The sequence below is a fragment of the Nematostella vectensis genome, chromosome 13, assembly GCF_932526225.1.
Source record: "Nematostella vectensis chromosome 13, jaNemVect1.1, whole genome shotgun sequence".
Lineage (NCBI taxonomy): Eukaryota > Metazoa > Cnidaria > Anthozoa > Actiniaria > Edwardsiidae > Nematostella > Nematostella vectensis.
The window spans coordinates 11,306,808-11,331,591 of NC_064046.1; the positions used below are offsets into that span (position 1 = coordinate 11,306,808).

Genomic DNA, 24,784 nt, shown 5'->3' on the forward strand with positions numbered 1-24,784 from the left:
AGGAGTTCTTTTGTCTCTATTCTTCTCGTTCTTTGTGTCGAGGTGCGAATATTGTTCATTTGCCCAATAAAATTGCAGCTTGTAAGAGCTGCGTACTGACCCCTGTGTTTCAGTGCATTTGCTGTCTTCAAAAGAACGCGTATTAAAATGTGGTCTGCCTGTGGTGTCGATGAAGTTTACCCACAATGCCATTTGTTCGAATCCGCTGACTAATTCTGAGCCTGTGGTTCATTCAACAAATGAAATTTACTACAATCAACAATGTTCGAAATGTTATTTTACCTCCGAAATGTCTTGAAATGACTTAGAACCTCTATTATTTGTCTCATATTTATTTGAAAGGGAACATGGATGACTACGGCGAGGAAAACGGATGGGAAGAGGCGGCTGTGAGTTGTTTTCTTGAGCAGTTTTCAAAGACTACGAATGATAGTATCAATTGAACTTTTTCCACGATGCTCGATGAGTTTATCGGTTTGTTCTTGTGTGTTTTCAGCAACTGAGTCCCACAGAGGACAGAAGGGATAATGACACAATTATCCAAGACATACAACAAGTCTTCGCCTCGAAAGACATGGTTATGGAACCCGATGTGTTTTCTTATATTAGAAGGTGTGTTTTTTGTTTATTTTATTGGATGCATTCTACAGAATGAACCATCAATTTGTTTTTTTTTTTTAATAAATTTTTCTTTGACTCGAAATGACACATGACAAGTAAGTTAAATGTTTTAACATTGTGGAACTTTGCCTCAATCCCAATTACTTGTGATGTGTCCTTACACATCACCCCTCAGAAAGCTATACTTACATTGGTCCTCTACATAGCACATGCACGTACACTGGGGGGTGCCCAGGGTGCACGCACACCCCCTCCCCCTTGGTGGCACAAAATTTGGTCATTCCTTATTAAGTAATCCCCAAATACTATGCTTTTTATGACACCTATAACTGCGTACTCCCCCTTGGCCAATCCTGGAAAGGCACCTGTGACAGTACTCAGTAATAATGTTAATCTCTGTACTACAATAATGATAACATGTCCCTTCAACAGTAAAATGTAAGTAATGTTATTTGAAACATTGCACCCTTTATATATTGATGGTATTTTTCGGGCCCCTTGCCATTTTTGTTTTTTCGAGGTTCCACTGTGGCAGACCCCATTCTCTATTTCCAGCAGGATGGGGAGGGTTTTCAAAAATTATGCAAAAACATTTTGAATTTGTGTTTGCAACATAGGTATTTTCTTGTTGGTGGTCCACGTGAAGAGCTTGTCAAGTTGCTTTCAGAGAATTACTGTGGCATTGCACAAAGTGCAAACTTATTGGCAAATTGGCTCATCCTGACAGGTAAAAAAATAGTGGCTTGGCAAGAAACTTTAGTTATTTATTTGATTAAAGCTGCATTGTCACTAGTTTACTTCCGGAGGTCCGACGGAAACCTCAACTGTTAAAAGACAAAAGATTCTATTAAAATCCAAGATATCAAACAGGCCATCCGCTCTAAATTATCGATCACATTCTCAAAGAAACTCCCAATAAACACACTGCCTTCAATATTTTGAAATATTTTTCGAGTTTACCAAAAGTAAACTGGTGACGATGCGGCTTTAACTACAGCAGTGGCATTTACCTTATATGGCCTGCTAAATGCTTTATAATTTTCACAGACAGGGACTAAAAGACAATGATAATGAAAATTAATCAAACAAAAAAGCAAAGTAGTTTGTCTATGCTATGTTGTATGCTTGTCTCATTTATCCAAATGTAGAAATTTGGATTAAATTTCTTTGAATGCTGCAAATCCCCCCAAAAAATTCAAAGTTCGTACATAATAATGAAAAAAAAAATAGATAATTATATATGCTGTCATCACTAGCACACTAAAAGGTTTTGTCAGTCAGTAAGAGTTTCTTTTTCTCTAGGCTCCAACGTCCATGATGTTGAACAACTTGTAGAAAATCATCTTAAGGATCTGATCATCAAACACTTTGACCCCAAACGAGCAGACTCTATTTTCACAGAAGCTGGAGAAGTATGTTGTTTCATCCTTGGGGACCCAGGGCTTACGGAGAGTAAACAAGCGTAACGCCATACGGGCGCCGCGGGGGGAGAAAGAGAGCGAAAGAGGAGAGGGGAAAAGACGCCCTGGGCAGCTGCTCTGTAAAAACTTGTATTAAAACTGTTCTATAATCCGTTTTCCAATAGGAAGCCGTTATCACTTTCTTGATTATCAGGCAGACACGACCGACCTCTGCGCGGCTGTCATGAGTGTCATTGACTCATAGCACATGCACAGTTGTGTTGTTGGGTAATAGACTAAGTGGCGCAATTCTTCAAAGACAAAATTGCCGCCGACTTATAGGAGGCCGTCTCTGAAGCGCTTAAAAGCTTCCCTAACATCAAAAATATCAAAACAGAGCAGCTAATTATAGTAGAAAAGGTCCTAGAGAAAAGAGATGTCTTCGCAGAACTTCCCACTGGGTTTGGAAAGAGCCCTACTCATCAAACAATGCCAACAACATTCAAGAGATAAACAAGTTATTTGCATAATCTAGGGTATCCAATTTCAGTGTATTAGATATCAGTGACAGATTCTGTTAACAAATGCTGGCGCTAATAAGCAAAATCATCTGACATGCCTCAAATGATGGTACCGTATGATAAGCCAACTAATTGGATTAGAGAACAGTTTTAATACCAGCTCTTACAGAGCAGTTACCTAGGGCGTTTTTTTTTTTCTTTTCTTTTCTCCTTCCTCCCCCGCGGTGCGCTCTTCCGCTTCCGGCTCATGCTCGTTACTATCAGCGCTCGTTTCCGCTCAGCACACCCTGGGTCCCTGAGGATGTCATTGTGTTTGCTCAGAGATTTCCAAGAATCCTGGCAGTAATTTTTCATTTTTCTGTAGACCCCGTCTTGGCTGGAGGGAATGATCGCTCATCCAACATGGAGGTCCATGTTCTATAAGCTTTCAGAACAATACCCAGAATGCCTCATGTTAAACTTCACTATCAAGGTACAGTCTAGTTATACTTTGAAACAGCAGACTGAGGGAAAGATGAACAAAACAGGTGGACAATAAAATAGACAGACATGTATAACAATGTTTTTTTATTTGATTTCCATCAGATATTGATACAGTACAGTACTTATCCACCTATAAGAACCTAGGTCTTTTCCAGGTTAGCCTAAACAGGTTCTATAATTATAGGGTACAATTTTAAATTTCAGGCTACTCTGGTTCTGAGTGCCGTATCTAGATTGATGAAATCAATTTAGATATGGTGATGATGGAATCAATCAGTCAATACTTTAGTTTACTGCTTGAGAATCATGATTTTCACTATTGTTGGGAGATCTTAAAGTGCCCCTAGCATCAAAATCTAGTAACTTGTTTTTAATATTTACTTATCCTGAGATAAAGAATTAGGTGAAGAGTTTTCATATGATATCAGAAAAAATTTCGAAATTTGACCACAGCAAAGATACAAGCATTTAGAAACAAGTTGACCCCATAAAACGCACAGTGAGAACAGGGGGTGCTTGCATCAAGCTAAAATGTGCAAGAAATTTACTCGGTGGAAAATAGCTTGTGCTTCCGCGGCCGCCGGGGCCTAATCAAACCCCTGCAGGCACGCTACCCGTTGGGCCATCGAGGCAAACAGGAAACTTCAATGTAAAAAGTAAGGTATTTATCTGTTACCTGTTGTAATCGAAGCATCGCATCGAAAATTCGTGAAAAGATGGAACTCATTTGAAAAGTTAGAGGCCTTACAATGATTCAATGAATTTACAATTTTGACACAGTATTAAGTTCTAAATAAGCTTTTTCTCAAATAACTATAAAAACATTCCATCGACAAATTTTTCCTCTAGCAATAAAAGTATTGTTTGGACGAGAACAAAATATATTGCTCATTTTTGGAAGGGGGTCACTTTTTATAGAGTGTGATTGTATTTTACATTTAAAAGCTGGCAAAGCCCCACAAAAACCCGTCGTGTGGCAATAAAACTTGGTATGGTTTGTTTTCAAGTCCTAAACTACTGATATATTAAACCCGGAAATTTAGAGTTTGATGCTACGGTCACTTAAAGGTTCATTTTTTAAAAATAAGAACAAAAAATTTTAGGCTAACTAGGTTCTTATTTAACAGGGGTCTAAATTGGTATTTTTAGTATTTTACAGTACTTACCCGCTTATAAACACCTTATATTCTAGGTTTTTATAAGCGGGTAAGTACTGTAGAGTAATATGCACAATGTGGTGGCTCTAGATATCTTAAATAAACGTTGGTTTAGATGCAAACTGAACACGGTCATTCATGTTTTTGTTTAAAAGTGGGTATTCGTACCATGGCACCTGGGGAGAAGGGGGGCATAAAAGGGGGATAATGGTTGTGATACGGGTAGAGGCTGGTGGCAGGGGTGAGGGCAGGGGGGGGAGGTGATTGTGGGGATAATGCTACAGTAATTAGAGTTGGACTATAAGGAGTTTTTGGGGAAAAAATTGATTGATATTGTTTCTTGTCAGCTGATATCTGATGCTGGTCACCAAGCAGAGATTACCAGTGTGTCGACAGCCTGTCACCAGATAGAGGTGTTCTCAAGGGTGCTAAAGACATCAGTTGAGGGCTTTGTTGAAGAAGGAGAGATGTCTTTGGAATCAAATCTACCAGAGTTCTCAGTAAGTGAGGAGATAAGTACATGCAAACGTCTGTTTTGTATATATGCTCCTTACTACAGCAGAACCATGTATATCCTTTTTACAGTGAATCATTATTACTTACAGAAAATGGTGTGTTATGGACAGCACACATACCTCTATGCCCAGTGCCTTCTCAACCTTGTGGCACAGGAACCCCATGCAGGTGCTAAGGTCAAGCGTGTGAGTCAGGAGGTGATGAAAAGTGCTGTGGAGGGGTGAGTGGGGAATTTGGAAGGCTTTGGCAGGAAATGACATTTGTGAAAAATTTATGTTTTTTTATACAATCATTTACAGTGCCGTAACAAGGGGTGGGGCGCTTGGGGCACAATATTTTTAAATATTTTTAAATATTATAAGGAAATAACCAGTGGCGTGGCTGTGCCCACGATGTTTTCTAAATGTTTCTGTATTTTGTCCCCCTTCCCCAATAAATTTAGGCCTGCTATGGCCTAATTTTTTTATTTTTGAATTCCATTATAAACTGCCTGCGACTTTCCTCCATGTCTATAATCATTGTTAAGCTGTGGTCTGCCACAGCGGAACTTTGAAAAAACATGGCAAGGGGCCCGAAAAATACCATCAATATATATAGGGTACAATGTTTTAAATTACATTACTTACATTTTACTGTTGAAGGGACATGTTATCATTATTGTAATAAAAATTTTAAAAATTTGGCTTCTGTTGTCACTTCATTCTCAGTGTTTATCTCTGACAATTTTATTTTTGCTTTCATTTTTGCAGTGGTCACGATATCACCCAGATCACACTGTGCTTGAATGGGTCTCCGTCCTACCCCAGGGTGTGCTCTGGCCTGTCGTCCATGTTGGGCAAGAATGCCTTGAACCCTGGAGACATCACTGTGGTAAGCAGGCCCGTACCCAGTGGGGTTGCAGGGGGTGGGAACGCCCTACAACGGCCGAAGGTCCAAATTCGCTTATCAATAGACGTGCTATTTGTAGACAAAACTATAAAGCCTAAGCTAGATCAATCTGGTATGTAGCCAAATACGACAAAAAAATCTTTTTTTTTTGTTTTGTTCTTTCAGGGGTGTTCAGATTTTTATCAAAGACCCCCCCCCAGAAAAATTAGGTCACTTTTCCGGATTTCGCACACCCCCCCCCATGAGAAATCCTGTGTATGGGCCTGATAAGGGAGTTTCATGGTGGTATATTTTGTTTGCATTATGAATGTGGAAAGCTTTTAGCCCTAGCTTATGTGTTTGATGACAGTGTGACAGGGTGTCAATTTTCTCTCTTATGATCACACACTACAGAAATATGTTTCTGTATAATAGTGCACTTTTTTGGCCTTGAGTTAGGGAAATTGATCTAACCCTAACCGTAGCTCTAATCTCCTACTGCAGTGCCATAGCACCCTTGCTCCCCTCACCCCCCCCCCCCCCAGTTGCAAGCTTGAAATAGATACATTAAAGAAAATGTACCCCTAAATAGGTACAGCAACCAAATCCCGGGGCTGTAGACATGCCATTTGTAGACAAAGCTAGATCCCTCTGGTATGTAGCCAAAGTCCGAAAATAAAAGTCCTGTGGAGATACTGCAAAGGCATAATAAGAAACCCATTTTGTTTTTTCGGGCGTGGTAAGATTTTAATCAGAGAATTTCCCCCCCCCCCCCCCCCCTCCAAGAAAAATCCTGGGTACGGGTCTGAAATCCCCACTACCAAACTTAAGTACCTGCTGCTTTTTACATTTTTTGTTTATTTTTAATGATCAGTTACAGTCATACAGGCATGAACAAGCACATCTTAATGTTATTCAAATATTTGCACTACATTTTCTTTTATTATAATACTTTATGCTTCATTGTTAACATCAATACTTTAGATTCCAAGAATTACTTGATGTGGGAAACCACCTTCTAAGCCAAAGTTGCTGGTTTCACGTAGATAAAGCCATTTCCTTTTAAACTATCAGTGAATGAGCATGGCTAGTCATTCCATTTTCGATCCATCCTGTGAACACAGTTTTCATGGCCCTTATCATTGTTTGGCTCATTCGGTTACCATTTTGTGTAGTATGGAAATGAGCCGTCAGCCCAGTAAAACTGCTCGTATTGGAAATTCCATTGCATTGCAATCCACATTCCTTGTCTGACCTGAACTCATTCTCCTGTTCGATCGTTATTTTTACAAGGTATCCCCCAAGTCTTCATGCAGGTAGTGCGAGCATCATGCCAGTTCTTTACTGTGGGCTCAGCCTTGAATCTCTCCTATCCACTTTGACACCTAGGGCCTATAAAAATAAGGAAATGACAAGCAAATGATTAGATTCAAATTTTCCCCATATTCCCCTAGGTTAAAGAGTAGGGTTGTATTAACTTTTCATCTGCATCAGGATTTTACACAGTTAGATGTAGAAATCATCTAATAACTTTATTCAAGGTTTTCTTGAAAGAAAGTGCCTTTATGTCCTTTGGTTTTTAACAGAGTAAGAGTTTTATTTTGAAGTATGCATAATTACAGTAATTCACAATATAATCATATCTTCTTATGAATAATCAACATATGTCTCTGTTGAGTAATGTTGTAAAATTTACCCTCAGCTCAGGATTATGTATGCATTCTCCGCAGCTGTACAAACTCTTCACAAGCCCACAGCCTCCACCCTGTGACCTGATCAGAATTCCTCAATTCCTAGGTACAGTATTCATTTTACAATAAGCAAAAGAATAAACACTCCTAAAGTTGTGGGAATGCAAAAAGTGGGAATGGGGGGGGGGGGGGGGAGTTTTATAAAACTCATTTACTCCCTAAACCACCCACGGACATTTGTAGCTTGCCCCCTCCCCAAAAAATAAATAAATTTAAATGTTTTACTCTTTAGTTTATGACTGAACTATTTAGATCTATCACCCTTGTTCTTTTGAGTTGTTTCTCTGAGATTTTCTGGAAAAAGTTCAATATTTCTTCAAAGATTTACAGCCTTTGTATTACCATATTTTGTTAAATTTTCAAACAAGTAAAGGTGTGCCCTGTTAAAAAGGGGTTTAGCCTGGTGTCATCTAAATGCTTCAGTAGCACTGTAGCATCCCAGCATCTGGTTCAATCAGATGTCATAAGGTGGGGCTGATTGATGTAAAACTTTCAGGGGTTTCAGTGGTGTGTACTTTATCCATGACATTTCAGATTTATCTGGTTCAATAAGGTTTTATAAGGTGGGACTGATCGATGTAAAACTTTCAAGGATTTCAGTGGTGTGTACTTTATCCATGACATTTCAGATTTATATGGTTCAATAAGGTGTTATAAGGTGGGACTGATTGATGTAAAAGTTTCAGGGATTTCATTAGTGTGTACTTTATCCGTAACATTTCAGATTTATTGTTGGATGCTCTATTCAAGCCTGGTCAACACATTCATTCTGAACACAAGTTCAAATACACCTACCTTTTGGCGTATGCATCATGTGTGCACGAAGCATGGCAAGATGTGAGTATTGTGATTTAAAATCCTTGCCGCTAGGCCTAGATACATAACTCCCGAAAAATGGTCTAAAAATATTTCCGGAGTTCTCCCGAAAATGTCTAAAAATTTAAATTTCTCTAAAAATCTCGAATTTTCTCATTTTTTTCTTCTATAAATATGCCATTCCTCCCTTAATTATAAGAAATATATCTTTATGTCGTGTTTTTTTATTTATTGTGCATGTATAAATGCGCAATTCAGCTTATTCGCATCGAAAGAAATAACTTTCCACGAGTTACACATGTTTTACACAGTGAAGCAAACAAGGCATTCTGGGAATATGGCCAAAGCCGCTGACCGGTACTTTTTGTATGACAGTGACTAAATAGCCAAGCAAGGTTATTGACAACGTTATTGACGATCGGTTTAGTTGAAAGAATAACATTTCTACCGAAAATCGGCAGTATTTGGTAGGAATTTTACCTAAAATTCCTAAAACCCTAAATAATTTTCTTAAAATCCTGAAATTTTCAAAAAAATCTTTAGATTTTCTAAAAATCCCGTTTGACCTAATATCCTAAAAAAAGCCGGAATTATGTATCTAGGCTTACTTGCCGCCAACCCATACGCAGCACATCAATATTGCTCATAGGTATGCAAAGCTCAGGATACTGAAACATAGAGCTGACACTAATCTAGGCTTTTCTTGGCCATTATTGTGTAACTCTTTCGAACTCTCTGAGTCTAGTGCTTTTTTTAACAGGGAAAGAGAGTGTTGTTGAATAGGGATGAACTTAAGGCGACGACACAAGCCGTGGAGAAAGCACACACACTTTGCATGCAAGACAGCAGTGGAGCCGGCCATTTGATCTCAGAAGTCAAGGTGCTCTTTCAATGCATCAGGCAAGTAGTACATTAAGTGCTCGGATAGTAACGCATAGAACATTAATAATAATAACGATTATAAGTATCACATTGTAAGTAATACATTAAGTGCACGAATAGTAACGCATAGAACATTAATAATGATAACGATTATAAGTATCACATTGTAAGTAATGCATGAAGTGCACGAATAGTAACGCTTAGAACATTAATAATAATAACGATTATAAGTATCACATTGTAAGTAATGCATGAAGTGCACGAATAATAACGCATAGAACAGTAATAATAATAACGATTATAAGTATCACATTGTAAGTAATACATTAAGTGCACGAATAGTAACGCATAGAACATTAATAATAATAATAATAATAATAATAATAATAATAATAATAATAATAATAATAATAATAATAATAATAATAATAATAATAATAATAATAATAATAATAATAGCGCATAGAACAGTAATAATAATAATAACGAGTATCACATTGTAAGTAATTCATTAAGTGCACGAATATGATGCATAGAACAGTTATAAGTCTATTAACGGTTATAACTATCACATTGTAAGTAATACATTAAGTGCACGAATAGTAACGCATAGAACAGTTATAAGTCTAATAACGATTATAAGTATCAAATTGTAAGTAATGCATTAAGTACATGAATAGTAATGTATAGAACAGTTACATGTCTAATAACGATTAATAACAGCTTCAGGGTTGAGAATAGCCCTTTATTGTAGGTCACTGTACTTAAGTTTTTTTATTAGAAGGGATGGAAGGCTCTACTTGAGGATGGCACTTTTTTAATATTATGTCTTAATTGGGGAATAATTGGGTAAACGAGCATTTCACAACGAGCATTTTTTATTATGTCTTAATTGGGGAATAATTGGGTTAACGAGCATTTCACAACGAGCATTTTTTATTATGTCTTAATTGGGGAATAATTGGGTTAACGAGCATTTCACAACGAGCATTTTTTATTATGTCTTAACTGGGGAATAATTGGGTTAACGAGCATTTTACAGTATTTACATCTATGTCTGTGTTTCGCTTTCAACGCCAGCCCAGCGAAATACAGAGAAAAGAGGCCTCTGCTAGCAGGGAATGTTTCGCTTCATCATAGCATTAATCTTATTCTATATCCCTATCCTATACAACTTCGTTGTCCTGCTGTGGTTACCTAGGTACCCAGTGGTTGCTATGGGGATCCTGAAATGGATTGACTGCACGGTGTCTGACCCATCGTTCTTCAAGCTCATGACAGATTCGACCCCAGTACACCTCGCCTTGCTTGATGAGGTAACATTGAATTTTGAAATTTCCAGTATCCCCCTCTTTTGATTAAAACAGTTTTTTTTTTAAAGAAATGGCTGTCAATATATTTTAGCATCGCTCCAGTTTACTTCCGGAGAGCCGACGGAAACCTTAACCCACAAGAGACTAAAGAATCTATTCCGCGCTATTTAACAGGCCATCCGCTCTAATTTATCAGTCACATTCTCAAAGAAACTTTGAAAAGACTTTTTCGCGTTTTCTGTTAAAAATAATCGGAGATTGTCACGTAATCGACTGGAAGTAAACTGGTGACCTTGTCGCTTTATGTTGAGTTACAAATGCCTTAGATTGTTTTATTGTTTTATTTCTTCAGCTCATCACTTGTCACCCGTTGCAGCATCGGCTGGTTCTAAACCTGCTTATCCGGTTATTTGAATCAGATACACCTCTAGATACTCTTGTTGAGGTGGGTAGAGTCCATGTGGACCCCCCACCCCATTATACTACAAATCACCATTCATCATCATTGTCATCGTTATCATTATCAGCATGACCACCAACACCATTAACCATATTTATGATCATTGAAGTATTAATAGTATCGTAATTTTTTTAATTACGCAACCGTGTGTGTTTATTGGCGGATTATAAGGATTCCTTTTGAAGTTTGTACAGCCGTTAGAAGGGAGGAGTTTATTGGGTGATTTCCCTCACCCGTCTCCGACCTATCTTTCCAAATGATGGATGTCAAAGTGCAGAAGTTAGCCCCTCTTAAAAAATAAAAATTAGTCTCTTCGGAACTTGATGTCACATCGAGTTAGCGGGGAGATCAGGTTATCCGGTTAGAAATGACTGGAGATTAGTCTCTAGGGCCGGGAACCTGAATTCAGTTTGACTCCAGTTTGTCTAAGCGGGGAGATCTGGCTATCCGAGTAAACGACTAAAAATTAGTCTCTAGGGAACTTGATGTCCCCACCTATCCGCTTTCGTTTGAAAACGCAACCTTTTTGTTCCGTTTTCAAAAAACTCCGCGTCCACACGAAGCGTTTTCATTTTGATACGACCCCGTCCCCAAGAAAACGCAGGGACAGGGTCTAAGTTCAGGTTCTTGAGGTTCCACTGCTTTCTGTCGTAATTTATGTTTATCCTTTCTTTGCTTGCTTTCTACAGCTTGAGTTCAAGAAGACAGTGCTTGACCGAATGATTCACATGTTGAGTCGAGGCTACGTCATTCCCGTCATCAGCTTCATCCACAAGTGCATGACGGGACAGATCACTGATAACTCCCTTATAAGGCATTTTGTTACGGAGGCATGTATTGCCTTCCAGTTTTTCCCATAACCATGTGACCACTCATGTGCAGCCCCTTTTGACCTACAAACATCTTTGTCCAAGTCAGGCTTACAGACATTGCATCCGTCAGGAGTTATTGATTTTTGCTATTTTGGTCGTCCTGTTGGCGTGACGTCATATCACATAACCACCCTTGCATTAATATTCGCCCCCCCCCCTCCCCCTCACTTGAAAAAATGTGGTCATCCGGCATGATCCGGGTGTTTGTCGTTGCCACATAAAGCAGATGAAAACAGATTTGAAATACAGTAGAACCCCGCTAAAGGCCTGGCTAAACACGAAAACATGTTTGTCAAACATTGCATTTGACGCAAATGTTTGTATGTTTAGCCACCCACAAAACATGGCACTCAATTGGCTTCCACAACACGTCAAACATTTTTCGTTGAACATTTGCGTTGAACGCAAATGCTTTATCGTTTGGCCACTTCGCCAAACATGCTGGCGCGAGTATTCGATTTCAAAGTTTGACACACATGTTTGCGTGTTTAGGCAGGCCTTAACTCAACCTCGAAGGGAAGCAAAAATCAGTTAGAGTTAGCGGAGAATTCGAGTTAGCAGAGTAAAAATTCCTCAAAATTAGGTCCAAGGGAAATCGAATTTAATTCGAGTTAGCGGGGAATTCGATTTAGCCGAGATCTAGTTAGCGGGGTTCTACTGTATGCACTTTCACAACGTGTTGTACCTATACTCGTAAAAAGCGTTTACGTAACCCGTTTTCAACAGGTTCTGGAGATGATCGCACCTCCTTACTCATCCGAGTTCGTACAGCTTTTTCTCCCCATCGTGCGTAACGAGGAGATAACTGGGAGCCTGCGTTCTAGTGAGGGGACAGACGACGCTTCTGCATTCATTGGTGAGTTTTGTCACGTGACGTTTTTTTTCCCTCTTGCGCGCGTGCAACAAGGAAAAAGGCGGGAAAAAGCTTTTATTGCGTTCTTTTGCTAGGCCATTTCTTTTTTATAGAATGGTAGTTTATTGGAGATTAGGCAAAAAAGTCCCTTCGCAGATTTTCATGAAGGCAAAACCTTAGATTTCGTGTCAATAGCCCAATTTCTAGTTCCACTATGACCGCTGGACTTACAGACTAAGGACGCATACATACAGTGTAAGCCTCGACTTGAGGCAAATTTCATGCGCATACCAGAAAAAAAACAATGCAAAAACCTGTGAATACTTCATGATCCCGCTGGTATTTGCAATAGATTCAATTGATACCGAGGCTTGCACTGTATTTATGCGTCCTCAGTGCCTATGACCAGCAGGCACAGTGGAACTCGAAACTGGACTATAAGAATATATTTCTATTTTACAGCTCATTGTTCAAGGCCCGAGTCCATCCTTAGCTGACGCCTATGAAAAAGCCCGGGTATCCCATGTACATAGGATGTAGAACGATATGGCGGATATCATGACGGGGAAATCAGCATCGGGAAAAAACAAGCATGGAAACGTGTACAGAGCTCATTTTGCACGAGAACCGATGCCATGGGAAGCAATATTTAACAATCACTGTCACAAGACAGGTCTCCTAAGTTATTGTTATTAATCATGTAAAGAACTCTCGAAATAACCATAGAAAAAAAGCCGCGGTGATCCTAGCCACTAATCCCTCAATTACTAGCCAGTTACTAAAGACGGTTTGGGGGGGGGGGGGGGGGGTACTTCATAGGAAAATGATAAAAATATATATTTACCGAAGAAAATCAGCTAGGATCGATGGAAAGGCAATATGAATATGCTTTCTAAAACTATTTACAGCAACTTTAGTAATTTTTGTGGATCCTTTGTAGAGTATCTTGTCTGGTTTCTAGTTTAGACTCTTGCAAATTTCTATGCAAGCGTCTTTCCATTGTTTTTAAAATTTCTTGAATATTTGTTAACGGTTATAGCAATCTTCTATAATGTTTCTGACAATTGATTGTTTAAGCTGTTGTTTTTTACAGTTAATCAACGACACATATAGACTTTGTTTCTTTTTTATTTGTTTTTTGAAATATGAGAATTTACAGTCAATAAACTTCACATTTATTATATACATTGAGATCTTAGTAGGTGATCGCCGTTATTGGTTATTGCGTGATGGAACTCACTAAGAAGAAAAATATACTTATAAATGAGAATACTATTTTTTGCTGAGAATGTAATAAAAAAAAACTGCGGGGATTCCGCAATCATAGGTAAATGGCAAAGCGGACTATTTGTCTCCCTTGCAATCTTTCGCATGCAACTCTTTAGTATTGAAATTTTGCGATGCCACAGGGCCTTTGTGTTCCTTCGCCACAGGGCCTTTGTTTTCCTCCGACACAGGGCCTTTGTGTTCCTCCGTCACAGGGCCTTTTTGTTCCTCCGCCACTGCTCTTATTTTGTTCCTCCGCCACTGCTCTTATTTTTTTCCTCCGCCACTGCTCTTATTTTGTTCCTCCGTCACAGCGGAGCTTCCCTATCGACTACGCTGCGAGATTCAGTTTATGCGTTTTTCCACAAGAAGACCTTGGTTCGCCTCGATGCTTTTTCCACGTCTCAAGGCTGAACTTGAGAACTCGTCTACCTAAACCCAGATTTCTTTTATAGAATTATGATTCATATAATTTTAAAGAATTTATCCTGAAACGATAAACCCCTTCTTTGGCTCACTGTGATATCGACGGATAATGTCCGCGGATGAGAAATGGTCCCCGAAGTTTCACATTTGCCCTCGTACCATTTCTCAATTACGGACAGTTAAATAGAAAATTGATTCCAAGTGACCGGGATAAAATTAAATAAACCAAATAAAGGGGATTTATTTCTTGTTTAACGAAATTTATATAGATTTGCATCACTTTTTAGATCAGTTTCTGATCTTTAAAAAAAAAGAAAGCAAATTGCCATCAGTAACTGATTAGTAACTGATTAGTAACCAAGAAGTTTTAGTAACTAGGATCACCGCGATGAGGAAAAGACTCAAAGGCTATCATTCTCCAGTGTTTTCTAGCGCTTATGGTATAACTAGAGAGACTAGAGAGGCTGTGAAAAGATAGATGGTTTTCGTAAGCGTGGTGTAGACAAGCTACCAATTAACACAAGGTTGAAAAAATGATGTTATATAATTTTTTGACTGACTACTTAGTCAGCCTCAGTAGTGAATCAGTAGTTGTGCTGACGTTTCGAGCTCCGACAAAGGGCGAAACGCTTGAATGTCCTGCGCAACTACACATGCTTTTTCAACCTTGTGTTGATTTAAAGCTTGTTTTTTGCGCTTGCATCGGGCATCAATTTTTCGACTGTCAGTTTTAGACTAACTGAAATGTAGCTTCAATAGGCCGACTTGCACTAACAGATTGCGTGACTTGCACTAACAGATTGCGTGACTTTTTGGGTGGCGCGCGCACCGGCTTTTTGCGAAAAAACAACAACAAAAGCAATACTTATTTTGCGCTTACGCCGGAAAGTTTCTATGTAAGGGCTTATTTAAATTGAGATATTTTCCCCGCGCTCTCTGGCGTGACCGGCGCAACCATTTGTTTAGTTTGCCTCGAATTTGCCATCCCAAAAAGTCACGTGACTTCTTAGTCAAGTCGCGTTTAACGAAGGTGTCTCCGTCGTCAGCCATTATTTCATCTAGTTTCGTTCGCTTGACTTTAATGCTGGAGTCTGGCCTGGAAAATTACGTAGAAGCAAAAAAAGAGCGTATAATTTTTTTTAAAGGAAATGTAGATATAGATAGTACATGAGCTTTCATAGGATATTGTACCAGAATAGGTAAAAAAAAAACCATTTTATTTTCAATGTCAACTGATTCATAATCAGTTGCGCGTCTTGCCTGCATGGTGTTTTAATTGTTTTTAATCAGAAATTCCTTTAAATAAAAATCACACGGATGACCAGGAGAATCACAATGAATCGTTCAGGTTAGATCCCCCCTCTCTCTCTAAAAAGCATTGGCTAAAATTACGTACTTTTAAAATAAAATTTTGAATAAATTGTATCGTGAAACTGAGGTGTGGCCTTTTTCGCGCCACAGGGAACCGTCGTGTCTCAGACATCACGTGGACGACTACACTTTCACGCCTTTTTCACGCGGCAAAAGCATGTATTCAACCTTGTCTGAAGTTTTGAAAGCAACCCGCTGCTTGTCTGACGTCACTTTGAATGCAACCAGTTTCAACCAGTTAACTTGATCAGATTTAAACGTGCGAGTTTGCATCTTAATTTCCAAAAACCTTCTGGTATTACAAAAAACATAAAAAGCATGAATATGAAAAAAAACAAACGGCAGCAACTTATTTTGAATTGTCTTTTAATCATGGATTAACCTGCTGTTATTTCATAACCTGAGAAGTCTTTTTGCGCCAACCAGTTGCTAGGATAACCTGTTGAGCTTGTGTGAAAAATACGATAAATTTTTACCAAAGAAAGTCGTTATTATATTCTTAAGTTCGCAAGCGTTCAAAAGAAAATTGTAAATCAATGTCCCAGTATCTTGGAACAAAAGCGATTAAAGGAAATTTGTAGTTTGTGTAGAGTCCTTATGCATCCATGGGTTGCTAGGAGAAACTATTTCGCTTATCGAAAGAATTTTTTATTGTTTCAAGAAATAGTTTTTACACAGTTGTCATCCCTTAACTAGAAAATGATGAATGAAAGTGGTAGTTATTTGATAGGAAGATTTTGGAAGGTTTTTATTCTCGTACTTTTCTTTTTCGTAAATAACGTTTTTAGGCTACCTGTTGCCAAGAAAACCTGTTGCGCTTATCAAAAAGATTGTAAAAGTTTTATGAAATAGTTTCATGAAATAGTTTTTTTTTTCAGCCTTAAACGAAACAGATAATAAGTTTAAGTGTGAAAATTCTTGTCACAAGAAAATTTTTGTCTTGTTTATATTGCCATAGATTCTGTCAGGTTTTCAAAAAAATACGTGTTAGGTACCATGCTGTTTTGACGTGTCAGCTCATCCATACCTTTTTGTGCTAGGAGGATTAACTCACCTATAACAGCCATTCGAAGCTCTTTATTGTACAATCAACCAATCGCTACTAAGTTATAAATGACGTTTCTTCTCTAAGCCAATCGAAATCGAATTTCAACAATGCGATTAACGAACCAATTGAATTGCAATGTCTCGCTGCACCTGCTCTCGTTATTATAATAAACTGCTATCAGAAAAAAAAAGATTTCTCGTCGCCCGAACCTCAGTTGTATAATGTTAAAACGAAAAATCGAAGAGGATTCTCTGAGCGAGAGCAGTCACGAAAGCTCAGATAGTTTAGATTCTGGCGACTCGCCGAAGAGCAAGTTACCGCGAAGAGTTCGCTTCTATGAGCGGACTGTATTTCACTTTCCACGGACTCAGGGTAGTAGCTGTGTGCCGTCTAACGGGGGATATACGCTAGGGATGAAGCGGAAACATTCGTTTGTGGAGAGTTTTAAATTCACTGACTACGACGAAAATCTTGAGCTGTGTTTTCAAAGCGAGAGTGACGAGGACGAAGAAGATGACGATGACCATTCGTTTCTACCGATTCCTCAGAAAACACGAAAGGCCATCTTGAAAGATGCCGGCGTGAAGAAAATAAACAAACAAGAAGCGAGCGAATGTATGGAGATACGGTACTCTAGACAAATATGTGGGTGTGATTGCAAAACATTCTGTGATCCTGCGACTTGTAGCTGCTCTCTCAACGGAATAAATTGCCAAGTAGACAGGGATAGTTTTCCTTGCGGGTGTACCAGGGATGCCTGTCGAAATCCCCAGGGAAGACACGAATACGACCCGATCTCCGTCAGACGACATTTTATAGATACCGTGTTGAAGCTTCGGGGGCAGAAGTACATTTGGGGAGATCAAGCGACTATTGATGGATCTACAAAACAAAGTGTTATTTCTTTCGCCGTTTCTTGACCGTTTGGAATCTGGTCTAATATAATATTTGTGGTTTGTGTTAATGACAACACGGGCGTTGCTTGATTCACAGTCAAGTGGCATTAAATATAAATTATGACAATGAAATACCATAGTAAAATTATTTTCTTTTTGTGTGGATAAAGAATAAGATTACAGTTATAGACTGAATAAATTCTACTGAAATTTCTCGTTAAATTTGTACAGTTTTCTTACATTTTAAGATAGAAAATGATGACATGAAAGCCTCATCTATCCTTAACATATATGATATAAATAATATGTGACTTTGGTTTTGAAAGTCAACAGACTGAGTAGACGTAATATTCGATAAGCTGAAGCAAATTACTTTGGGAACCAAATTACCATTTTACATGATCATTTCAGACACATTTCATTTCCCATTTATTTTCTTCTGATGGATATTATTTTGTTTAAATTACACGGAAGCTTTCATTGATTATGAAATCCGATGCGGAGAGATATAACATTTTGCAATAGCCCTTTATGTTGGGAATTGGACGAAGACTGATTTAACTTTGCAAATATTTGAATAAGATTATACTGTTGAGTTTTCCCGTTGCAAGTTTACTAATAAGGCTTAAATAATGGATAAATTGATACCAAAACAACAACAAAAGTATAAAAAAATGACAAAATTATTCAAAACTTTCTCTTTCAAGAAAGAGCCCTTTGTTGGGAGTACTTTCGAAACTTGGCTTGTGTTTAGTAGTCTTTATCCGTCTGAAAACAAATTTATTAATAATCATACGACTTTCATTCACCCGAATCCACACACTCGGCTTGTATACACGTGAGTCCACGAATCGAGTGCCCTTAATTGATTGCTGCGCTTACGGACGTTTGCAAGCTAAGGTGGATCCATGGGGATTTTTTCTTGATGGCTTTGCAAGGATAATAATTTCTTAACAAATCACCAGAGATCTACTGAATGCTGTCTTTTTTGAAACCAAATTGATTCCAGAATTGTTTATTATGCGATTCTGGGTCTGAATGATCCTGTATTTCAGGCAATGTCTCATACATTTAATGTATTTTTGGCTTCTAGAAGGGGGGGCCTGGTTACCTAGGTCACCCCCCCCCCCCCCCCACGCCCCTGAAAAAACTCTTCTAGGAGTAGGCATTGTGTTTTGAGGCTCTGAAAATGAACATGGAGGATCAAAAGCTTGGAGGGATTTGATCCTATCGACTATTTTTAATGTATTATTTCAGCGGATTTTGGAAGTACGGCAGATCACGGATCCACAATTCGGGCGCGGATTTCGGATTTTGACTGCTTCGACGGTCGAATTTCGGATTTTAGATAAATTTCAATCGATGCTATTGTTTATCTGCCAAACCATGTGGATCTAAAAAAAAATATGCGGATCCACGGATTTGCCCCAAAAATGTAGCGGATCGGCGGATTTACATACCCCTATTCACCCCTTCCCCTTGAATATAGACAGTCTTTTCTGTAGCTATGTGGTTAATTTGTAGCTTGTTGTCACCGCTTGATATCTATATTAAGCATAACGGACTATCGAACGCTTGAAGGGTTTGTTATAAAACCATTGATTCAAAGTGGACATGTTCTACTATTATCAACTTTTATTCAAGAGACCATATTGTATACATACTATTTATATAAATTTTATCCTCGCTACCCCAAAGGAAGCACCCACAACTACTCTCCGATGCTCCCCGTTAATTTACCATGCTCTCTGATGCTCTCCGTAAAGTTACCGTTCTCTCTGTGCCCTTCGTAAAGTTACCACGCTCTCTGATGCTATCCCGTAAATTTACCATACTCTCTGATGATGCTCTCCGTAAAGTTACCACGCTCTTTGGTGTCCTCAGTAAAATTACCATTCTCTCTGATGCTCTCCGTAAATTTACCATGCTCTCTGATGCTATCCGTAAATTTACCACTCTCTCTGATGCTCTCCGTAAACTTACAACGCTCTCTGATGCTTCTCGTAAATTTACCACGCTCTCTGATGCTTCTCGTACCAACAGACCAAGGTAAATTTACAGAGAACGTCAGAACAAGATAAATTTATGAGGAGCATTAAATAAATTCACGAGGAGAATCAGAGCAAGGAAACTTACTGGAAGAATCAGAAGTGTGACGCACTCCGAGCTGCTTATATCGCTGGCGAACGAACAACGCCGACGCGCTAGCCGTGATAATTGCAGGGAACGACATACGGAAATCAAAAATAAATAAATCTGACACACGAAAACCTTCTGGCTGATCCGTAAGAGCTGGATAAGTTGCTTTTTTGTTGTTAATTTGAGCCAACAGCCGGAGTGCGCGCTACTTTGGCACCCAAAAAGTTATGTGATCAAGGTTAGTGCAAGTTGCCTATCATCATTAGCTAGCTAAAGTTAGAGTTCAGGTGCTTCAGGCTTCTGTAGTTGGAAAGTGAAAATCCTAGTCACATGACGGGAGTTGCGTGACAGATGCTTGAGTCTCTGCCGCTGAACTTCTTGGGTTGGTTCTGGGAATAATACATCTGCGTCTTGTCTCCCATAGCAATATCTAAATAAACGTTTTTAGAACCAATATCATTAAAAAAATTGTATTAGTAATAATTAACGGGAACTAGGTTTGAGCATATCCTTCTACCCTGAATGACTGTGTGTCTTCACATTTTATAAACTTATTACGTGAGCTTGAATTGTGACGTAAGTAGTTTCAATGAAAAAAATGTTGTAGACAGGGGTGATCACTATCTTTTAGGTGATAAAATAGACCGCAGACCGCTGACCAACAAAATCCTACCAACCGCTATCCCTTATGGGGTATTCAAAAATTATTCCACCTCTGTCTAATAGAACAACTGGACATGAAAGTTGAAAAGAGATGTGCAGTTTCAAAGAAAATCAGGAAAACTGAAAAAAATGTTTTTAGCACTGAGGTTACAAATTGCATGAACCACTTCCATCTATCAAGAATTAAAAAATTGCTGTTGACCACACCCAAAGAGTTAAAATTGATTTTGCTGACAATCACTCATCCCTGTTTGCTTTTATGGGAGTCCCCCCCATGCTATGAAACCACCTTCTAAATAAACAGAAATTAGATTATTGTAAAAAAAAACTAATGAAAAAAGTGTCCTCAATTTAATGCAGTCATTTTCATGAACACAGGAGATAATTAAGGAATTCTGAGCATATATCCATTTTTTTTCTAAAAAAAAAAACAAGTTTTTTTACAATCATTATTGTTTTTGTCTATTTTTCAATGCTATAATGATACTTTTTTATTGAAGATTGGAAAATGTGAGGCAGGCCTTTGAAACTTGTTAGTAGATCTCTGCCTAATAAAATACAAATTATAGCATCCTTTTATAGTAAATGAAGTCTGTTAAATTATAGCATCCTTTTACAGTAAATGAAAGTCTGCTGTTTATGCAAGTATGAAATGATTTTACCTGGTTTCCTTGACGCAAACATCCTGCAGCAAGATTCCTGCCATTCAGCTGAGGCTTCACTCTTTTGGGCAAGTGTGTATATTACTATCCACTGAAAACAGCTTGCCACCCTGGCTGCCATTCTGTTTCTGCTGCCTACATCATTCTTGTTTTGGCTATAGGCAAGTCACTTTCTTTGCTCGTCAGTGAGGCTAGGCATCTATAATTTTAATAATAAAGAGTCATAATTCTTACAGTTACTTTGGAATACCCAGGGGGCTGTTAATTAAGAATCATCATTCACCATTTGATATCACTGATGGGGTTGTCAACACAAATCCCTAGAAAGTAACATTGCAGCAAAAGACAATCCCTGCTTTAAGCAGAAAGCATTTTAAGCCAAAGAATGAAATAACAGTTTAGTGTTTCTTTTGATTTCACATTATCTTTCTCTAAAGATTTGTGCCAAGTCATTATTATTGATTTATTTAGCTTTGCTTCTTGGCCAATGGTTTACATGGACCATTTTGCATCCATTGACAAATATAAGCCAGTTATAAATAAATATGTTTAACTTCATAAATCGTATTGAACAGTCCTTGACACATAATAATCATAGTGAATTTTACATATCGCACCTAAATGTATATTAGCTGAGCTGTTCAAGTTTGTCACATTTTGATATATTTGCCCAACTTTGATATATTTGCTGGTTGATAAACTGTTGTTTATCAGGACATGGTCAGAGTGAAATGATGTTAATGGAACACTGGCCTGTAGATTAAAAAAATAAATTTCCTGACTTAAACATGTATAGATTATATTTAGAAATTCCATAATGCTACAGTATTGGTAAAATAATATGCTTAAACAAAACAGTTATCTTTTTATGCAAGGGCCTTTAACATCTGCCAACCAATACAATGTTTATGGAAATAACAACAACAGAGATGTTAACTTATTAGAGTGCCCTTTATACTGATCCAATTTTTTGCTTATGTAAAAGCCCACTGACAACAGTTTGCGTTGCTGCCATTTTTTGTTCCTTTTTGGTCAGTATCTATTGTAAATAATATGTTGGAGTTTTCTCGCGATTCTGTACCAGATACCTTCATTTGTTCATCAATTGATTTTCAATCCCACTTTTGTCGTTGTTTCGTGCAGAAAATAAAATACGAGCAGCTATAAATCTTAGATATTAAAAATGGCCTCTTCGTAGTGTTGCGAGTATGCCCCTACCGAAGTATCAAAAGCCTCTATCGGTCCAGAGATATGGCTAGGAACCCCTACTAAATTTGCATAGAGTAGTTATCGAAGAATAATTTAGAAAAATATTACGATGACTTACCTTCAGTGCGATAATTCTTGGCGATGAAACCGTCGATCTGAGCCCAACTGAGATGGAGATGATTTTTGAAAAATTCCGGATCGCAATCTCCACCAATCAAATGACAGCACAGTGAGCAACCGTGAGCATAAAACCATTATCGGATCGAAATGCACCAATCACTGATCAAATGACGTTTTCTAAATCTTTCGTCTGCGAAAACACATGCGAAGGAACTTAAGTTCGACAGACAGTGTGACTAGTCCGACAGACTATAGTTCGTTGCAGAACATTTGAAATCCAAACAGTCCAAAGGAAGCAAAACGCAGAATGAAAGGATCTCAAACAACCACCTCGTAAAACGACAAAGACTGTAATTTTAATCGATTTATTAAGGGAAGAAAGGGTACTTTGGAAGAACAAGCGGAATTCGATGGTGATATTAGGAAGAGTCGAATCATTCGACTCTTCCTAATTTCGCGGCGTTCCAAGCGAACCTTTCGAGGACTTTGATTATACTGCCAGCGATCCCGAGGAAGAGGAGATTGAACCACTAGCAAAATCTTTTAGGAAGTTCCCTGTTTCCGCAACTCTTTTGCGAGAGTGTGATGTAGCAGTTAGAGGTTTTTTTATGATTCTTCGCCATCCTCGTTATTTGCTCTCGAATAATGGTCCTCTCTGTTACTTCAAGCCCTTCCGTCTATATTTAGCTGTTTAGTAGTAAATTTACGGGGACATATCGGAGCATTTGCCTTAGTGCGTGACAATTAAAGCCGCATTGTCACCAGTTTACTTCCGATCGATTACGTTACAATCTCCGATGATTTTTAACGGAAAACGCGAAAAATATTTCAACATATTGAAAGCAGTGTGTATATTGCAAGTTTCTTCGAGGATGTGATTGGTAATTTAGAGCGGATGGCATGTTAAATATCTCGGATTCTTTTGTCTTTAACGGTTGAGGCTTCCGTCGGACCTCCAGAAGTGAACTGGTTACAATGCTGCTTTAAGAGCGGAACATCAGCATGGTAAATTTACGGAGAGCATCAGAGAGCATGGTAAATTTACGAGAAGCACAGAAGCGTAGTAAATTTACGGAGAGCATCAGAGAGCATGGTAAATTTACGGGGAACATCAGAGAGCAGGTGTATAAAATTTGGCCAAATCGTGTATTCTTTAAGTTAATGTATAGCATAACCACATGTAATACGAACGGACAAATAAAATAACACTTTTGGTATCCCAGTCAAAAAATGCAACTGTTTTTTTTACGTGGTACCGAGAAATCTGTATTATTGTGCAATACCCCATGAGCCTATGCGCCATTTCGTGTACCATCTAGTTTTTTAGCGTATTGATTGCGACGTTACTAAAGCCTTTTTCTTACACGAAGTATCTAACCTACTGTCTACGTCATCGCAACGCTTAGTTACCAAAAACTTTTGCATAATTTAAATTAGCGTACCCACCAGCAACCTATAAAAATATTTCTTCTCTTCCGGTGCCCATATATGGGCAGTAGGAATCCTACCAATTCTTACCGCAGCGACGTCATATTCCTACCAAATTACAAGGCTCGGTCACATATTATAACGTGACCGCTTAGCAAGGATCACTTGGATTCTGTAACTCGTTGAGAACAGAAGTTCTCTATACTATCTAGCCTCTTTCAAAGCTTACCCCTCTGGTGTATGAAACTCCAGTTTGGTTACACTGTGTGCTGAGCTCAACCCCCTGTGCGCACGTACTCCACAAGCTAAATGGCTACACAACGAATCTGCCCCGAGTTAAGGGGACTTGGGATTTCAGCGCAAAACCATTAATTTTTATCCAAATTTACTTATCGTTCAGAAGCATAAAATACTGGACACGTTTATTGCCAAAGGATGACCAGGCTCTTTTGAAAACAGTAATATATATGGAATGTGTGAAGTATAACAAACATTTAAAAATTAGCTCAGCTTACTCGGCTCTTATGACAACAGGAAATATACTAACGAACGCAATAAACTGAAAATTGTTTAAGAATAATAAGCAGAAGCCTATTAGTTAGCCTACCTGTTAGCTAACCCTGCTATAAAGCAAAGAATTGCTCTAACTCTACTAACAATAAGTAACCACATAATTATACAAAGGCTGAAGAAAGAATTAAATTAATTAAATTTCGTAGTCAAATGCAAAGGATTTAACAGGGTAAAACTGTGATTATAAATCCTACAGCTAATATAGAGGGGATAAATGCAAAACTGACATACGACTGTTTCCTATTAATGGCAAATATTAAAAAAAATAGGCTGTTTCTATAACAAAACTAGTCTGCGTCTGTCTGTCTGTCTGTCTGTCTAAAGTGATCGCCTTATCAGGCTGGTGGATCATTATATCCTAATAACAACTCTAACTTAATTTTATTGTTGACTATTTTGTTGCTATTTCAAAATGTGAGCTCGATGTTTAGACATGTACAATGAAGTCTAAAATGAACATAGCCATTGAAG

At 38.3% G+C, this 24,784-nt stretch overlaps 2 protein-coding genes and 1 long non-coding RNA gene across 3 annotated transcripts; 2 read left to right on the forward strand and 1 right to left on the reverse strand.

Annotated features, from left to right (window-relative positions):
* The first annotated feature begins 198 nt into the window (after positions 1 to 198).
* On the forward strand, positions 199 to 13,694 carry LOC5500535 (negative elongation factor D). Its single transcript, XM_048720597.1, has 16 exons — positions 199 to 389; positions 497 to 612; positions 1,239 to 1,348; positions 1,924 to 2,033; positions 2,907 to 3,014; positions 4,530 to 4,682; positions 4,788 to 4,918; positions 5,448 to 5,568; positions 7,296 to 7,362; positions 8,041 to 8,153; positions 8,893 to 9,032; positions 10,216 to 10,330; positions 10,680 to 10,772; positions 11,477 to 11,617; positions 12,386 to 12,515; positions 12,975 to 13,694. Exons 1-16 carry the CDS (start codon positions 348 to 350, stop codon positions 13,007 to 13,009), a joined length of 1,725 nt encoding a protein of 574 aa, XP_048576554.1. The 5' UTR covers positions 199 to 347; the 3' UTR covers positions 13,010 to 13,694.
* A 3,089-nt stretch (positions 13,695 to 16,783) lies between these two features.
* LOC5500536 (cysteine/serine-rich nuclear protein 3) lies at positions 16,784 to 17,741 on the forward strand. Its single transcript, XM_001621919.3, has one exon. It carries the CDS (start codon positions 16,845 to 16,847, stop codon positions 17,541 to 17,543), a length of 699 nt encoding a protein of 232 aa, XP_001621969.1. The 5' UTR covers positions 16,784 to 16,844; the 3' UTR covers positions 17,544 to 17,741.
* Positions 17,742 to 19,139: 1,398 nt separating this feature from the next.
* LOC116607036 lies at positions 19,140 to 22,412 on the reverse strand. Its single transcript, XR_004292189.2, has 3 exons — positions 22,311 to 22,412; positions 20,984 to 21,182; positions 19,140 to 20,088 (listed from the first exon to the last, which is right to left on the reverse strand). It is a non-coding gene; the product is annotated as an uncharacterized LOC116607036 (long non-coding RNA).
* Between the last annotated feature and the right edge of the window lie 2,372 nt (positions 22,413 to 24,784).